The sequence below is a fragment of the Sminthopsis crassicaudata genome, chromosome 2 (genome assembly GCF_048593235.1).
Source record: "Sminthopsis crassicaudata isolate SCR6 chromosome 2, ASM4859323v1, whole genome shotgun sequence".
Taxonomy (NCBI): domain Eukaryota; kingdom Metazoa; phylum Chordata; class Mammalia; order Dasyuromorphia; family Dasyuridae; genus Sminthopsis; species Sminthopsis crassicaudata.
The window spans coordinates 334,759,207-334,777,841 of record NC_133618.1 but is presented as its reverse complement, the minus strand read 5'-3'; the positions used below and the strand labels follow the sequence as shown (position 1 = coordinate 334,777,841).

Genomic DNA, 18,635 nt, shown 5'->3' with positions numbered 1-18,635 from the left:
TAGGTTTCACCAGACTGCCAGTGGGGTCCAGGACACACAAACCTTGCTCTAGAAGCTTATGGTCTAGGAGGCAAGATGAAATAGGGACACGAACAGAGACCTGAAGAGAAAGGAGCTATATTTAGAAATAATCTCCTCATTCAAATTTAAAATAATTGTGCAAAATCGGGTAAGGACTAGCTCTGCTTGGGAAATACCAAGGGCATGTTTCTGTGGAATATTAACGCTCTGTCTGTGGAATACTTAGAAAAATCCTGCCCTAACCCTCTGACCTCACTGGCAACTGGACAACAGAGCAGGGTGGGAGAAACAGGGCTGCGGAGTTCTGGGGAAGAGGCCTTGCTAAGGACAGGGAAGCTGGGCAGTCTGGAATATAGTGCAAGTTTGTGTCCTGGTTCTTCCACTTGGTCTGGCAGTCTGGAACTGGGAATCATCTTACTCTGGAGAGCAAAGGGGTAAAGACAATGTAATAGATAAACAGGGATCTCTGCTTTTGTCCCCAGAGACACATGGAGCCCACTCCCCTGCAGTAACCAAGGAGCTTCCCAACCCTGGGGCTGATGCTTGCCCGTTTTGAGGATGGCACCACGTCCCTGTTTCCCACTAGGAAGAAGCCTGACTCAAGATACTCCTGGACAGTGATCCTGATGTCTCTGCTGTGCAGAGCGTTCAAGAGTGTGATAAGTGAGTATGTTACAGTCCCTGCTGCTTGTCCCTAATTCTGTGAGACATTGCTACTTGGGCCCTCTAGTCTGAACCAGCCACAGGAGTTGGATGTTCTGAGTTCTAGTTCTGTCTGATTCTGCCATCCACAGACCACTGTATGATGAGTGAGGGGTTCTTGTATCCCTCCCACCTCAGACTGGGAAACAGCTCAAATCCGGGGCAAATATAGGAATGTTTTAAGTTTAGAAATTAGTGGCTTTGGGGATCTCAAGTCAGACACCTCAAGCAGCCTCAAGCAGACCCAGAGGGTCTTTTTAAAGCAATATAATCCTATTTGGTGGCAGAAATTCCTCCTGGGTGATTTCCTTTTAGAGAGAGGGAGAGACAACCAGATCTGTCATGTATTGAGAACTTTAGATGAGAGTTTAAAGCCAAGTGTCTGAATCTTAGTTACCTTTTCACCTAGGTTACTATAATCTATCCCTATAAGGTCTCTCTAGTGTTTTCTGAGCTTGGGATGTCACAAAATGGTTTGTTTTATCTGGGTGACTGAAAAGGGGCCACAAGATTGCACTTAGTATCTTGTAGGCATTCCATCCCTGAGACACAGCTAACCAACAGGATGTCTGTGATAGTTTTCTCCTTAGAGGACAGGCTGTCTGGGGTGGTACCTTAGTTGTTGCCTGAGGTGCCTTCTTGTACCTTCTAGGTGCTGATAAAAATATCTCATTCCATAAAGCATGGTATGGCTAGAACTTTTGTATCTCAAAGTGGGGAGGGAACAGGTGAGTGGGTTATTTTAGGGATGACTCCAACCCTCCAGCTCTAGGTGGCTCTAGCTCCACCAAAACCAAATATACCCTTTGTTCGGCAGTTGGCTCTGCTTAGTCCATGATTCCCCTGAATAATCTCCCTTCCCACTCTGCTGCCAAATTTAGAATGTTCCTAAGCAGCTTACCACCCTGTCTGCCCCTTGACAACCCAAAAGGCAGCCCACCCTGTCTTCTCTGGGACAGCATCATCTGAGGCTTGATGCAAAACATCAGAGCTTTCCTGAAATATTCTATGAGTATGTTAGAGGTGTGTCCTGGTGTGTGGGCTCATGGCCACCTGTTTGTGTGTGTGTGTTTCCCAAGGAGGAGGAAAAGGCAGGGTGTATTTAACTCACATAGACCCGTGTATATTTAGCACACATAATCCTGCGTGTAATAAACTTTGTTCCCTGAAAGGACCTCATCTGAAACATGAAAATTCAGCCTCCAGGAGAAACAGAGACATATCATAGAAACTGAGGTCCGTGTCTCTTGCTTCCTGATGTACTCTCTCCCCACTTCCCAATCCTAATTTCTTGGGAATGAAAGATACTCCATGGTCCTGATTCACTGAACTGGGGGGAGGAACCTAACAGTAAAACAGAGAGTGCTGCTTGTGGGGGATTTTCCTATAAAGCTTGAGAATGGTAGCCACATTGGAGGGCTGCTCGACTCAACACCTGGACATCCCAAAGTCACAGGTGAGCTGCATTAGGAGGTAGAGCATTCTCACTTCACTGGAAGGTTTTAGACTGGATGGCCACTTTCTAGGTAGGTTATATGAGTTGGATTAGATAGAGAATGAAGTCCCATCTAACTCAAGTTCTGATGGTTTTCCTTCACCTATCCATCTTCTGTGTCTAAGATGACCATGTGTGTTTTCTTCTCATCTAGCCTAAATGGCCAGATACTCTCCCTGAACTTGGTCAAGTCTCAGAAACTATAGGAGAAATTCAGTTAAGTTCTGGCTTCTCAGATGGAGAAACCTCAAGTCTTGTTCTAGCTTCTCACCCCATTCTACTAATAGTCCAAGGCTACATGTAGAAAAACTCCATCCCATGTTTCTGGATCTCTCTCTTCTCTTATGATCTCCATCTGGAAAGCAGCTCTCATACATAATGCATGGAACTGAAGTGATTTTGGTGCCTCAAGATAAGGATGGTAAGAGCTGAAACAAATAAGAGTTCCTTGAGGAGGTTCTGAGCTGAAAGGGGGTAGAGATGGAAGAAATACTCTTTTTAATAGACTTATTTGGTGGGAGAAATTCCTCCTGAGTGATCTGATAGTGATGCCCTTTCCTTTTAGGGAGAGGGAGAGACAACCAAATCTGCCATGAATTGAGAGCTTTTGATGAAAGAAAGGAAAGATATTTCTGTCTGGTTTCAGCCTCACATCCATTCCTGTGGCCTTCTGTTCTCTTTCAATCACCACTCTGTCTCAGCTTCACTAACCACTAACTAGAAGGGGTCCAAACAATACCTCATCCCCAGGGTGACTTAAGAGCCAAATTCCCCCCCCAAAAAAAGGCATCAGGTGAGAGAATTCAAGGACCATAAGGACAGGAACCTCAAGTATAAACACTCTTCTCCCTTCACCTTTGATTTCCTGTGCTTAAGAGGCTATAATAATTCACATGCCCTTACAATGGCACTTTGGATTCCACACCCTTCCTCAGAACTTTTGTTTCTGTTCCCCTTCTGGAGGAGATCCTTGAATTTGAGAGTGCTGCTCCCTGAAGCAAGCACCCCATACCCACAGCATCCTGCTTTTCTTCTTATACTCCCATCCTTCTCCTCCCCACCCCCATTCTGTATTTGTCATCCTGCACGGAGCCCAGATGCTACTGAGTTCTCAAAATAAGCATTTCTATATCTTGGAAGAATCAACTCAGTTGGGGTCCGTCTGGGTGGAGAGCCAGGGGCAGGAATTTGGGCATGATAAACCCTGATACAGGGGATAAATGGGCTCCCAATAGTTTAGGATTCAAGTATAGTCGTTATGATAATTAGCAGGGTCTTGGGAAAGTTGAGTTCTAAAAACTTGGACAAGTCTGCCCTCCCCTCACCCCAACCCCCCCACTCTAAACAGTCTGTCCCAAATAACAGTGACTTTCTCTCTGACTTTCACTCCTCTGACCTCAATCTGGTTTTTAAATCTTTCTTACCTCCCACTCCCAGGTGATCACCCCCTGAGATAGGGTTGTAGTTACTGAATTAGTCTAGTCTCCCTTGCGTAAGCCATTCTCCAGGCATAGAGCACTGGGCCTGGAGTCAGAAGTTCAAATCTTACTAGCTGTGTGACTCCAAGCAAGTCATTTAACTTTCTTTGCCTCAGTTCTTCAAATGTAAAATGCATTGAAGAGGAAATGGCAAACAACTTAAGCATCCTTGCTAAAAAAAAAAAAAAAAAAAGGGAAAAAAACCCTCAAATAGGGTCATAAAGAGTCAGACATGACAATAACAAACCATTCTCTCCCATCCTCTTCTTTCTTACTGCTAAGAAACTGAAACCAAGCTTTTCATCTCATTTTCCCCACCTTTTCTTTTTCTTTTCTACTTATTTTCCTTTCCTTTGTATTTCTTTACTCCATTAGAGATTTCTTGCCCTAGTCTAACTCATCTGATCTTGGAAGGAAACCATTGAAGGCTTTAAAGGTTGATATTCCTATATCTCATTTGCTCTTGGCAGACCTCAAGAAGTTGGGGAACAGAGTGGGGATAAGCAGAAATTCTTGATTGCTCAGAGAATTTTTCCCCCATAGATCAAATAAAGGTAGAGTTTTTAGCTGAATGAAGAAGGAAGTCATCATATAGAATTTAGCAGCTGGCATTCAGTCCAGTAAGAGTTCCTAGGCCAAGTCCTCCATGTTCAAGGTACCAAATATGTCAGTTCTCTTATAATGAGAATAAAAATCCATTTTCATCTTGAGGGTCCTGGCCCAAACCCTTTTTGGGTGGGACAGTTAAAAAGTATAAGGTCATAGATGAATATAGATGCGGCTGAAGCTCAGTGGGAACTTTGTCTGGGAGTTGCCTACTTAGGAGAGGAAATAAAAATCTCTTCTATTTCCCACACTCCTCTCCCCGCCATTTTCTTAACCTTTCTTCAGTAATCTAGCCTCTAGGATCATTCCTCCCACTTTCAAATATCTTTAAGAGTCTGTTCCCTAGAGCTGCTCCATTTTTTTGCATAGTCTTGGGTCCGAATTCCTCATTCTTCCTGCACTAAGAAGTCACTTCTCTGGTCTGAGGAAATCATTTTAGCATATTTTGACCTTAATTCTATCTGTTTCTATTCTTTTTTATACACCAAGTTGGAGGCAGATGCCTCTTGTTAATTCCTTTCTCCTTGTTAGTTTATTCAGTACCAAGACTATAATGATCAAATTACAGGATCCTCATTTCTTTCCAAGACAGCTCAAGAGTCCAATCTCTCTCCCAATTGCCCTATTTAATGAAGCCTTTCCCCACCTGTCACTCAGGTGCTAGAAAATCATATTTATTCTCATCTAAAGTATTTTTCCCCTCCTGCATAGATAATGGGATTGTTTTCTTTATTCAATGGACAAGCATTTATTAAGTGCTTACAATATGTCTAGGCCTTTGGGGGTAGCAACACAAAAGACAGAACAAGTTTATAATCTAATGGAAGAGGCTAGCATAGCTATCATTGTTGTTTGACTCAGATATGTGGGAGACTAGACTTCAAACGGAAGGTGACCTTGAAGGGCGAATTAGCTGAACTGGAGACTTACTGGGGAAGGCTAGGTCCATATCAGCTGATAAAATCAGCGACCCAAGTACCGCCTTAATGCATTTGACTCCAAAGATGGAAGACTACATTAGTCTGCTAGTTTCTAGTGTTTCCTAGATGAATCTTAGCCAACTTTAGCTGAGGAGAGGAACAGCTTTGCTATAATAATAATTATTAATAATAATTTTAAATTTTATCATATTAAATGTATGGTTATTATTATTCTTGATATTATAATTATATATTTCATAAAAATATAATTAATAATATTAGTACATTAAGGTTTTCAAAGTGGTTTACAAATATCTCATTTTAACCTCAAGGAAGATAAGTCAATCAGTAAACACTATTATTAAGTGCCTGTTACGTGCCAGGGACTATGTTAAATATTGGGAATATTAAAACAAACAAACAACAGAGCCTGTCCTCAAGGAGCTCACAGTCCAGTGACAAACATGTGAGCAACAGCATACACACAAGCCATGTAGGGGATAGTACAATCAAAAAAGGGAAGGCGCTAGAACAAAAGAAAGATTTCCTGTAAAAGGTGGAATCTTAGGAACTCGAAGGAAGCCAGGAAGTGGAGATGAGGAAGGAGAACATTCTAGGCCATGAGCAACTGTCAGTAAAGACGTCAGCTTCAGGAGACAGTCTTATTTGGGGAACCAAAAGGAGGTCAGTGTCACTGGATTGGGAGGGGGTAGGATGTAAGAAGTCTGGCAAGATCAGGGATGTTGGAGGTAGGGCAGGGAAGGGCGGTTTGTGAAGGGATCCGAAAGCCCCACAGGATTCTATATTTGATCCTACAGTTGATAAACAGCCAGTAGAGTTTATTGACTCGTGTGTGTGTGTGTGTGTGTGTGTGTGTGTGTGTGTGTGTGTGTGTGTGTGTGTGTGAAAGAGAGAGAGACAGAGACATAATCAGGGACAAAGACACACACACACAGACAAAGAGAGACAGGGAGACATGGTCAAACCTGCTCTTTATGTGTTATTCTTATCCCAATTTCACAGATGAAGAAATTGAAGCAGACAGATGAAAAGGCTTTGCACAGGGACACACCACTAGAAAGTGTCCAGGGCTGGATTTGAACTCGGGTTTTCCTGACTAGAATTAGTGCCCTAATCCCTCTGCCACCTTGCTAAGAGAATAACTAGGAGTCACTTAAGACACCTGAGATCTAGGCCTGGCTCTCGGATTGACCTCCTTTGTAAATTGAGAGGATTAAGGTCTTGATCTCCAAGGTTGTTTTGGTTTTTTTCTCCCATGTCCAGCATTTAAAAAGAAGGGGCATAGTGATACCTTCCTTACAAGATGGTTGTAAAAGACAAGGGATTGTATTATCACAAAGCACTATACAAAGTATGAGGTAATCATTATCATTATTTTTGGATTATTTTTGAACCAGACCTGTGATTTTGGTGGTATGGACCAACAAACATTCTTTAAGTTCCTTCAGTGTGTCAAGCCCGGTGCTCAAGATAAAGACTACAAAAGTAAAACAATTCCTGCCCTCAGGGAGCTTACATTCTAACCGGGAGACGACATACAAACTGCTATAATGAAGTACATCCAAAGCAGCTGCAGTGTGTTGGGGAGGGAATTGGCTGGAACCAGGAAATCCTCAATGAGGACTGTAGACCTTCAACTTCTCTATTCTTAGAGAGCTGGCTGGAATACTAAGTGGTTAAGTAATTTTCCTAGAGCAGAGTCTGGACAGTTGTTGATAAGAGAACCGGGCCTGAAAGTAAGGAAGATCTTATCTTCCAGAGTTCAGATATGGTCTCAGACACTTAATAGCTCTGTAACCTTATTTGACTCAGTTTTCTCACCTGTAAAATGAGCCAGAAAAGGAAATGGCAAACTACACTAGTGTCTTTGCCAAAAAAACTCCAAATGCAGTCGTGAAGAGTAGGGTTTGACTGAACAGCAAAAAGAGTTGGCATACAACAGACAGAGGGGGTCAAATTTTGTAAGGTCAAAGAACTAAAAATGGCTTTTGTATTTTTAAATAAAGCTTCATCACACTTAAATATGTTTAAAAATGAACAAGAGAAAGAAAACCATTCTTAATTCTGGCATACAAAAAATAGGTGAAGGGTTAGATTTGACCCTTGGGCCATAGTGTACCCAGACCAGGCCCAGAGTCACATACCCAGTGTCTATCGGAGTGAGAACTAGAACCAGATTTTCCTGATTCTGAGGCCATGCTACTTATTTGCTAGACAATTTTAAATAAAAATATTTGATTACTCCCAACCAGAACAAATTACAAATATAATTGATTTGGGTTGGTTTTTTTACATTAAAAATTGGATTTTAAAAATGAGCTTATAATCAGAAAAAAACTGGTTATAATCCAGCCTCTGACATTTGCTAACTTTTTGATCCTGGGCCAGATATATAACCTGTTTGGGCCTCAGGCAAGTCCCTGAAATTCACTAAGTTATAGATGGATTGTCAGTCTGTGATCTGTATTGGTAAAGAGTATTCTCACACTGGGAACTCTCCCATATTGATGAAATATTCCAAGTATTACAGTATCTTCTTGGGATACTGAATTCTGCATATATTAGCTATTTATTAGCTGTGCTTTAATTGAGTTATGCTCAGAGGAAGCAAATGTTATAGGCAAGAATAGGAAGATTTTCAGGGTGATAATGGGGCTTGAACTAGGAGATTGATAGGATGGGGACACAACTATAGCTACACAGATGACAACATTTTTTTTTGGCCTAGACCTGGATTTCATCAATATTTGGAATTTCCATCATAGAAAATTCCTCCACTGTTGAAGCAACTCATCTATAACTTATGGTTTTAGACTGTTGTTGTTCGTTCATTTCATTTGTTCCCATTTGGGGTTTTCTTGGCAAAGATGCTGTTATGGTTTGCCATTCTTTCCTCCAGCCCATTTTATAGATGAGGAAACTGAGGCAAACAGGGTGAAGTGACTTGCCCAGTGTCATATAGCTAGTAAGTGTATCGGCCTGTATTTGAACTCAGGTCTTCCTGACTCTGATGAATCCTCTATTATGGCTCCTATATTAAAAAAAAAAAAAAAAAAAGATAACTAGACTAGAGAAGGGAGGTAATTAGAGATGAGAAAGAAAAAAACAAAAGTAAGTCTTATTTTCAGTCTCTTAATTTTTTATACCTACTATGTCCAATAAGCTTTCAACCAATTAAAACTCAGGCTATCTTCAAACTAGGTATCTAATATCTGTGTGATTCAGCTATTAGAGACAATGTAAAGGAAAAGTTGATTGTAAAGCATTCCGAAATCAGAAATTGATACAGAAATACTTGAAGGAGTCATGATGACCCCAGGTTAAAATAAAGTTGGAGAGTGACCATGGGGCATGAAGAGTGAGGGAACACCGAAGTTCAGTAGCATGTAATATAATCTATTCAGTCAACTTGTTCATGGCTTGTCACTTACTAGCCATATAGTGGAAAGAGAATGAGCATTTATTAAATGCTTACTCTGTGCCAGGCACTCTGCTAAGTGCTTTACAAGTATCTCATTTGATCCTCAGAACATCTCTAGGAGATGGGTGCTGTTACCATGCCCATTTTACATTTGAGGAAAGGAAGATAGACAAAGGTTAAATGATACATCCAGAGTCGCATGCTAGTATCTAAGGCTGGATAAACTCAGGTCTTCCTTACTCCAACGCTGCTCTATCTGGCTGCCTTATTGATACTAAAGTAGGAACATAGAAAGCAAAAATTAGCTAGTAGCTTTAAACTTAACTCCAAGTAGTGAGTTATCAAAGTTTATAAGAAACAGATGAGCTGTTGGAGAATTTCCCCTTTTAAAAAATATACTCACAAACATTAGAGTTGGAAAAGAATTATCTAGACCAGGGATTCTTAACTTTTTTATGTGTAATGGACTTCTTTGGCAATCTAGTGAAGTTGATAGCCTTATTTTTAGGTTAGTGACTTAAGATACCTAAAATAAAATATATAGAATTGAATTACAAAGGAATATATTGAAATACAATTATTTGTCTATTTATCAATCCGTCTATTAATCTATATAGATATAGATCCATCTGTCCATGCATCCATCCATCTAGCTATCTATCTAAACTAGTTCACAGGCTCCAAGTTAAGAATCTCTGACCCTAGGACATTGTCCTCATTTTACAAATAAGGAAACTGAGATCCAGAGAAGGAAAGTTACTTGTTCATGATTATACAGTCAGTAAGATTTGAATTAGTCAGTGGATTTAGAGCTCCTGCATTACAATTCATTGTTCCTTCCATTACATCCATGGTCCCCAAACCATGTGCCTCAACATGTGAGAATGCAGTAGCAAACTTACAGGGGCACCATGAGATACTTTAAAGTTTTCAACCTAATGAAACTGGCAAGGGATTGCTTTTGAAAAAAATTAGATGCTAAGGGCAGCATGAAATAACAAAGTTTGCATCTACACAAGAATTTTAGAGTTAGAAGAGACCTCGGAAACCATCTCCTTAGAGTTAGAAGAGACCTCGGAAACCATCTCCTTAGAGTTAGAAGAGACCTCGGAAACCATCTCCTATCCGCATGGAAACGCCCCAGACTATAACCCTCACAAATTAGTCATCCAGCCTTCATTTGAAGACCATTTGAAGGGAAAGGTCCATACAGACTCCCTTGTCTTTCATCTCTAAGAATCCCTACAGCATTATCATTTGATTTCTTCCTTTCCTGTCCTTCTGTAATACTCATTTCTTACCATTTGTAATAGCACTTGACAGTTTTCAAAGCACTTTCAAATATATTATCCATATCTGCCCTTGCTAATGAGTGATAAAATATTCCCCCAAAATGGCACCAGACATCTCCTGAAACAAGCATCATAGCTCAGCGGAAAAAGCCCTGGACTGGGAGTCAAAAGATCTGGGGACCTGGGTTCTCCTGGCTCTGCCATTAATCAGCTGTGTGACTTTGGGTAAGTCCCTTTCACTCTGAATTTTCATTTCTTCATCTTTAAAATAAGTGGTTGGGTTGCATAATTTTAAGGATACAATTTGGCCTGAAAAAGAGAAGGCAGAATATATTCTCTCACTTCTTTGTAGAGATGAGGGACTATAGATTTGGAGAGCTGCAGATATTTACCAGACAAGGTTGAGATGCTGTTTAGTTTTATCAGAATTCTTTTTCTCCTCTTTCTTTATGACATTAGAATAAGGAATATTGGAATTTGTTATTTGTTATAAGGAAAAATTTTCTGGGATGGGGAAGGGATATATTTGGAAATGTAGGTGATATAAAAACAAAGCATTCTCAATTAAAAATTAAAGAATTCTTTAAAATTAAACTGAAATTAAAATAAATAAGAGGGTCTCTTAGAGATATAGTATGGTCTGTAAGGTCCCTCCCAACCCTAAAGTTCTGATTCTGTGACTCTGAGGTGGCCACTGGGAGCAGAAGGAGAAAAGAACTCAGATCACTGCCATATTACATGATAAGCTAGTGCCTTGAGAGCTGGCTATGTAAGGGGGAGGGAAGGCTGATTGGCTGTTTCTACCCCCCTGATTTGTCTCCTTTGTTGTACCCTTAGCATTTGGGCGGGGGACTGTGAGGAGGCAACATGGCCTCTGCGGAGCCCCTGACGGCACTGTCACGCTGGTACCTCTACGCCATCCATGGCTACTTCTGCGAGGTGATGTTCACGGCTGCCTGGGAGTTTGTGGTGAACTTTAATTGGAAGTTTCCGGGGGTCACCAGTGTCTGGGCCCTCTTCATCTATGGCACCTCCATCTTGATCGTGGAGAAGATGTACCTGCGCCTGCGGGGCCGTTGCCACATCCTGGTCCGTTGCCTCATCTACACCCTCTGGACTTACCTATGGGAGTTCACCACGGGCTACATCCTTCGCCAGTTTAATGCCTGCCCCTGGGACTACTCCCAGTTTGACTTTGACTTCATGGGTCTCATCACCCTGGAGTACGCCGTGCCCTGGTTCTGTGGAGCCCTCATCATGGAGCAGTTTATCATCCGCAACACCCTGCGCCTGCGCTTCGAACAGCACGCCGAGCCCAGCGGGCCCACCGCTCCGCTGGCGCTGGCCAATGGCCACGTCAAGACGGACTGAGGGGGGGCCCCCCGGCCGGGACAGTGGCCCCAGGGCCTGCTTGATCAACCTGTGAACAAAACCAAGCGGGAGGAGCTGCTCTTCCTCACCCACAGCTTCTCCCTGCCCTGCACACACACACAGACACACACAGTCTGCACCCATACCCCTCACCAGAGCTCTGTGTGTATGTGTGTGTGTGTTTGTGTGTGTGTGCAGGGTATAACACAGGGGGTGTACATGCATAGCTCCCTAGTGCAGAAGGGAAGAGCAGAATCCTGGGACTTGGAAAAATAGCACCCTGATCCACTGACCATGGACTTTAAAAACTGGGTGACAGGTGATTTCCGGAGGTCACCCAGGAGACCTCCCACACACCCCTTCCTGGGCTCCCTCCCCCCACACCCACCACTGCCCTTTGGTCTGGGTGAAATTAGCAGTTGGCTTGTTCTATTAGGCAATATTCAGGTGCTTGCTTGCAACCAATACCTCCCATGGGGTGCCGAGGAGCTGAAGGATTAGAAGGAGCTTGGCCATGGCTAAGAGACAGCGTGGCAGCCATGCTCTGCATGCACAGGAGATGGAGGCAGAGGCCCTCCCTGCTGCCCCCTTTCCTGTAGCCCCAAAGCTGCTTTCTTGGTGTTTTCTGGGGCACTCTGGTGCTGGATCCCCACCAAACTTGGACTTTTGAAGGACTTAATCTTCAAGTGCTCCATGGAATTTTCCCTTTTGTCCCTCTTCTCCCTTTTTATTTTTGAACTAAGGGTGGCCTGCCTTTCTTGTCTCCTCCCCTTACAAGCCAACAGAAAAATTCCCAGAGATAGAAACCTGAGAAATCTTTTCTCCACCTGCTTCTACCCCTACCCATCTTTATTTTTTGCTTATTTGCCATATGTTCTAGGGAGACTACACAGGCAGCATCTTCCCTCCCAAACTATCTACTGTGAAAGCATCTGGCATCATGGGCACTGGGCTTGTGACGGTGTCCCCTGGTGCTGGCCCCCTTCTCCCTTCTCATAGCCACTCTCTAACAGCCTTGCTGGAGGTTCACAACCCGTTGAATCCATGTAAGAATTAGGTCCAGTAGGGCCTGAGGAGATAGTATCTTGTGTCCTGGAAGAATTTTTGAGACGTTTTCCAAATAAAGATTGTAAGGAGAAGGGAGAAAGGGGCAGAGATTGAGGATGGGATCTAAAAGATGAAGGATGCTTGTAGAATATCTGTGCCATGATTGAATTGGAGAGAGATTGAGAGAGAGATTGATTGAGAGAGATTGATTCTATTTTAGGAAATCAAAATTTGAGAGAGGGGCCCAAAGGAGAGAGATAATATTTTAGGCTTAGGTGATGTTTTGGAATATTCAGATGAGAATAGGCTCAGAACTTGGTGCTGGTTTTCATTATATCACAGACCCCAATTCCATGTTGCCTTCTCAGGGCTGCCACTTCTAGCCCTTTGTCCCCATAAACAGGGCTCTCTGTGAACTCACTCCTTATTCAGTATTAACTGCACTCTATGGAGGCATGGTTTTAGTCCCCCACCCCCCAAAGCCCTTCCACTCCTGGGACGTGTCCATTGCTGGCAGTGGATAGGTGTTCACCCTAGCTCACTTCCAGCTCACCCAACCAGCACAAAGGAGTTAATTAACCCTACTATGCCCTGTGGTACAGTGTTTCCTGATTCCAGGACACTTAGGTAGAAATTAGCATCATCCCTTTTTATAAATCATTAAAAATGCCAAGACTACCAACTGTAGAGAGAAACTCCTCTTCCTTACTGTCCTATCCAGTCTGTATAGACAGCATTGCTCACAGCTGGGACCAAAGTTTGGAGGTTGGGGGTGGGGAATATGGAGGGGAGTAGAAAAAAATAGCTTGGAGGGATTAATTTAGCGTACAAATGTTGTTTGCTGTTGTCCTAGGCTTAGAGCAATGAGATAAGAAGTTCTGGGGTTTTCCTTCCTGGAAAAGTTCTCCAAAAATAGGGATTAATCCTATTTGAAGATTGTTCTCCCCTCCCACAAGTACACACAATACTTATTTCTTCCTGGGTGAAAGTGGGCTATCTGGGTATAAATTGCTTTCTATCAATTAGTTTTGAGAATTGGTGGTTGAGGGGGGAAATTGGACCTGTGATTTCATCAACATTGGAAACTGCCAATGTTGAAATCTGATGCAACTCATCTATAACTTAAGAGTCTTAGAAAACTTCCTATGGCACTGAGAAATTAAGTGATTTGTCTAGTATGTGTCAGAAAAAAAGACTTTAATCTAGGTTTCCCTGATGTCCTTATATCAGACTGACTCTAGTGACTAGAGAGGAAAGCAAGTAGTTCCTTTAACTATAAACTTCATGATTGCTACCCACCTACCACCAACCACCCAATCTTCATATAGTTATAGTCTGGACCGAGTCACTGCTAATACCACTGTAGGAATCATAGTGTTCCCTGTGCCCCAGGTCTCTCTTCAGAGACTCTGGATTCTCAGAAACCAGGCTTCATCCTGGGGGCTGACCCCAAAGGGGTCATTATCATTCTTTGGCTCCTAACCCAACTCTGAGATAGATATCCTGAATAAAGCTTAGGTATGGCTTGTGTCTTAAGTGTTCCCATATGTGGGTAATAAGCTTCTCCACTTCTGCACAGGTATTCTGTATCCAGTATAGGTATGAGACTATATTTCCTCTACTACAAAAAAAAAAAAAAGCATTTGGATATTTTAATAAAAATGAATTATAGAGGGTATCACCAGAGCCCAAGTACAGATACAGATAAAGCCCTCATATAATGTCCTAACTCCCTAAAGGAAAAGGCATTTTGAGACTGCTTAATAAACGCTCCCCATTTACCTTCTATCACAAATCAGGCAACTCGTAGCAATAGTATTGACAATGTCCAGATCTCTCAGCCCATGTAATATGGCTTTAGTCTTCCAATTTAGGACTATCCTCTTCAAATTGCATACACTGAGAAAATCTATAAAACTCAGGAACTCTAGAATTTGGAAAACTCTCTAACTCAGGATTACCCTCAAGGTAATAACCCCCAAGACTGGAAATATCCATTCTCAAGATCACTAGTCCCTGACCTGAGCTCAGGGAAAAAAAAAAAAAAAAAAAAAAAAAAAAAAAACAGGAGGCAGGGTGAACAGAAATTGGTTGCCACGTGCTTCTGCTGCAATTAATACATTCTGCTTATAGGAAGTAAGGAGGGTGGAAATCTCTTTTCCCACCTTTCCCTATCGGTTGGCATTTTAGTCCGGAAATCCAAACGAATACTTCCCAAAAAGCCAAATTGACATCTGAGCTCATCATGAAACACTATGAAGAAGAGGGGATTTTTCTGGCAAGAGACTGTCAGGCACCAGGCATCTTAGAGACAGCTGTAGTCCCTGAGACCAGTAAGGGGCTAGAACACACATCTACCACTATAGGAGGTGCTCTTCTGATACAGATCCTGTAATTTCATCAGTTTGATTGGGCTACCTATCAAAACGATCAGGGACTCCTTTGATCAACAACCTTTACGACTGGATTTAGAGTTGAAAGGGATCTTTGGTCATCTTGTCCAACAGCTCATTTTAAGTGACTAAAATTTGAACCCGTGTCTTCGGATTCCAAACTTTCCTTAGTTTGCCACATAACCCACTTCTATCATCAAACAACTCCCCTTTTTTCCTTCCATTTGATCTCTTTCCTTACTCATATTTGCTTGCCTGGAAACCTAGAAAGGGAAGCCCCATCTGCTTACTCCAAGAACCCTGTGCTGCATTACAGATAGTTGGCCCTAGTATTCTTGTTGGAAATCCCCAGATTTCTCTAGAGGAAAAGCTGCTTCTGGTTTTCATGCCCTCCCTTCTTCCCTCCCCGAGGTGAGCTGGAGAGTGAGTCACTCTTCAGTTTGGGTGAGCCACTTCCTATTCTCTCACTCCACTCTCCGTTTGATGCTAATGACTCACTATGGCCTAGGCTTATTTGTAGCAATAATGATTGTCCTCCATGCCTGAGAAGACGGCCCCAGAGCTAGATTGGGAGGTTATTTATGTTTGGCCAATGCCTTCCATTCCTCCCAGAATTCTATATCTAGGCTAAAGGCTCCTGGCTAGGGAGTCCTTTGAAAGGAATTTAGTACAGCTGAATACAGCTCTAGAACTAAATATAGGGGCCCATTAGACTTCCATGTCCTCATCCCACACTCCTCCATAGCCTCTATTCTCTCTTCCTCTTTTACACATACATCAATAAGTTAGCACTGATGATTACATTGATATGATTTTTTCCCTCCATCCTAGAAGAATGCAGATAGCCCATTTATAACTCATAGTTTCAAAGAGAAACACCTGGGACTTCAGATGTTAAGTGAATGGTCCAGTATCACATCATTAGTTTGAGTCGGGTCACAATTCCAGTCTTCTGCCTCCACCACACTGCCTTTCCTTTATAAAACACAAATTAAACTGAAATGTGTATTCTAGGGCTATTTTTGTTCCTGTCTATGTAAGATTTGTGGAGGCCTGTTTCAGTCAAGTTCCATTAAGGCCACACTTCATATTTCATTAAACAAAGCCCATTTCTGACAAAGGTGCTAATAGACAGGGACCTTTTCCAACCCACCCACTGCATGGGACTATCCTCATCTCAAAGTAGTTCTTGGGACTGCCTCCTGGCTTTTCTTAGGGAACTTTTTCTTTGGAATTTTCTGACGTTCTACTATAGTATCTTTGCTTAACGTTGTCTAGTGTCCATCTCAGTTAGGTAAGTATAAACTGATTTGGATGTCATTTACACCACCCACCATGATGGAGCTGGGAGCCTGAGCAGTCTTACTTAAATTATATGAGGGAGAAGATTCCAAGAAGCTCCTTGGATGAGCTTAATTGAGCTATAATGCTTTCTGCTATGGAGGAAGAGTGGCTTTGTGAGCTCTCTGTTTTATGAGCCCTGTTACTTCTCAAGAATGGTGACCTGGGACAGACGGGAAGAGAATGATAAGAAGTTTTCTTTTCCTCCCCCCTTTCCCACCTCAGTTGAATAGTCCTAAAAGATTTTTAAACCAGAAAAGATGCTCTCCTTACCCTTGCCAGTTAACTTAAGAAAATGGCCCTTCTCTGACCTAGCTCATCTCCTTGCCCCTTGCCCAGCCCACCACCAGCCTCCAAGCTGAATGATGGTATACCAGCACGCTCTTTCCACAATGAAGTCCAAGATAATGATAAAAATAATAACTAATATTTATCTAGAGCTTTAAAGTTTGCAAAGCTCATATATAATATATCCTCATATATATGTGTATATATGTATACACACACGCACACACAATTTCATTTTATCTTCACAACAATCCTAAAAGGCTGATGGGCATAAATATTATCCCCATCTCATAAATGAAGAAACTGAGACTCAGAAGTTAAGGCCACACTAGAAAACTTTTTGGTTGTGATCCAAGTAGGACTTGGGCTCGCTAGTTAGCTAGGGCCTGGTATCAACCAACCTATACCATGAATTTTCTGAGTAGATGACTCCTTCCATTTTAAGACACTCCCATTGGCTCGCAAATGTGGGAAATGCCACTAATTAAAGGGGATCCAAAAACTATATATGTTGTCAAAATGTAAATACCTCAAGAGGTTCCCTTATTAAGCTTCATCAGATCATTCACACTTCAGTATGTATTTAGTAATTCAACAAACAGCTATTAAGCCCTACTATGTGCACAAAGTGGCAAGACAAGATTGCAGATCGGCCAGTTCATGGGATAGAGTATGTGAAATAAAGCTGCAGAAGCAACAGCAAAAATACAGACGAAGCTTTTTGGCAATAGATAACCATTTCTGAAAAGCAGATTTTGATAAGAAAAAGCAGATAGAGGACAAGTAGTTTAAGGAGGATTAAAAAGGACACAGAGAGGGGAATATAAAAACACCTAAGACAAATTTCTGAGATTTCACCACTTGCCTGAGACTAGTCCTCCACAGTGAGCTCTTTTGCTTACTTCTCCCCATTCCCCCAATCTTACTCAAATGAAATGGTCAAGATGGCATTAGTGGAATTCCCCTTGTATTCCCAAAGCTAAGGGCCCTGGGCTCTCTAATCTCTGTCTAGTACCCCTCTGGAGGCTAATGACTCATGAATTAATAACTGGAGTGATCTCAGAAGTTGATGATTAACATCATCAGATGTCTTAATGAGTTCAAGGCACCTGGGCCTACCTTCTGATAGATTTGTAGAATGTTAAGACTGGAAGGGACCTCAGGGATAACCTAAGCCAACCTATTCATTTTACAAATGAAGAAACTAAGTCTGATAGAGGGAAAGTGATATGGTGATCAGTGCTTAGCACAGAGCTGGCACTAAATCCCAAGCCTTCTAAATCTAGTAATCTTCCCTTATTCCCACCTCCTACCCCCAACCGATTATTTCAATGGCGAGAGCTCCCTGCTCTACTTTTTCTGCTGATTCAGTGGGTACCTTTTCTGCAACTTTTATATAAGTGTTGGAGAATTACTGGGGCTACTGAGAGGTTGTAACTTACCCAGTATCACAGAAGTACTATATAACAAGGGCAAGATTTGAACTCAGGTGTTCCCTGAATCTAAATTCAGTTTTTTATCCCTTATGACATCACCCAAAATGTTGATTTTTCTTTTAGGGATTCCTTGAGGATTCCACCAACTTCTACCTTCATGATTTTGCTCACATGGATCCCCTACTCTTGCTGAATGGCCACTAATAGGGATGATTTTATTATATTGAAGCCCTTTCCATGGAATCCATGTATCAAAAAGGCTGTCCTACTTCTGTCATGTATTTTTATCCTTGGGCATTTATTCACTTGAAACAGGTAGGAAGGCAATGTGATATAGTCAGGGTTCTAAGTTTGGCCATTATCAAGCTAATGTGTGGCCAACTTCCGTGTATTTCGTTATATTTTCATTTTCTTATAATGAAGAAGTTGAGCTAGGTGATCTTTAAGGTCCTATCTATTCCTGATATTGGAAAAAGGAAATGGGAGCTCAGAGAAGCCTGACGCTTGGATCAGTTGTTAAAGTATAAATGGGATTTGAACAGTAGTATATGTTGGGAGAGGAGGGTTAGAAAGGAATTTTTAAAGAGATCCTTCTACCACAGTGAAAAGGATATAATCAGAGATCTTTGAAAAGAAGGTGAGTTGTCCTGAGTCAAAAGCAAGGCGATGGTAATTGGAACTCATATAATGCTAAAGACTAAGAAAACACACTTATTTGGTGTGGTTTTATTCTATTTTGTTGGTTTTTAAAGAAAAAAGAAAAGGGAGAGAAAGGGGAACACCTTTGTGAAGAAATGAGGATG

At 41.9% G+C, this 18,635-nt stretch overlaps 2 protein-coding genes across 6 annotated transcripts in view; both read left to right on the top strand.

Moving 5' to 3' along the window:
- The first annotated feature begins 547 nt into the window (after positions 1–547).
- On the top strand, positions 548–13,061 carry TMEM229B (transmembrane protein 229B). Of its 5 annotated transcripts, XM_074290440.1 has the most exons (4): positions 5,436–5,906; positions 6,507–6,601; positions 10,068–10,181; positions 10,794–13,061. In XM_074290440.1, the coding sequence occupies exon 4, from the start codon at positions 10,824–10,826 to the stop codon at positions 11,325–11,327; it is 504 nt and encodes a 167-aa protein (XP_074146541.1). In that variant the 5' UTR covers positions 5,436–5,906; positions 6,507–6,601; positions 10,068–10,181; positions 10,794–10,823; the 3' UTR covers positions 11,328–13,061. The 5 variants fall into 5 exon arrangements, with proteins under 5 accessions (XP_074146545.1, XP_074146540.1, XP_074146541.1 ...); XM_074290439.1 differs by lacking the exons at positions 5,436–5,906; positions 6,507–6,601 and adding an exon at positions 561–684; XM_074290441.1 differs by lacking the exon at positions 6,507–6,601.
- PLEK2 (pleckstrin 2) overlaps positions 585–18,635 on the top strand; it is a 122,790-nt gene continuing 104,739 nt past the window's right edge. Inside the window, exon 1 of the mRNA XM_074290430.1 lies at positions 585–684. The gene's annotated coding sequence lies outside the window, so the exon portion shown is untranslated. The remainder of the gene's footprint in view (positions 685–18,635) is intronic.

Bases quoted from the DNA above. Each gene is read 5' to 3' on its own strand.
- TMEM229B (XM_074290444.1), top strand. From the start codon at position 10,824: ATGGCCTCTGCGGAGCCCCTGACGGCACTGTCACGCTGGTACCTCTAC.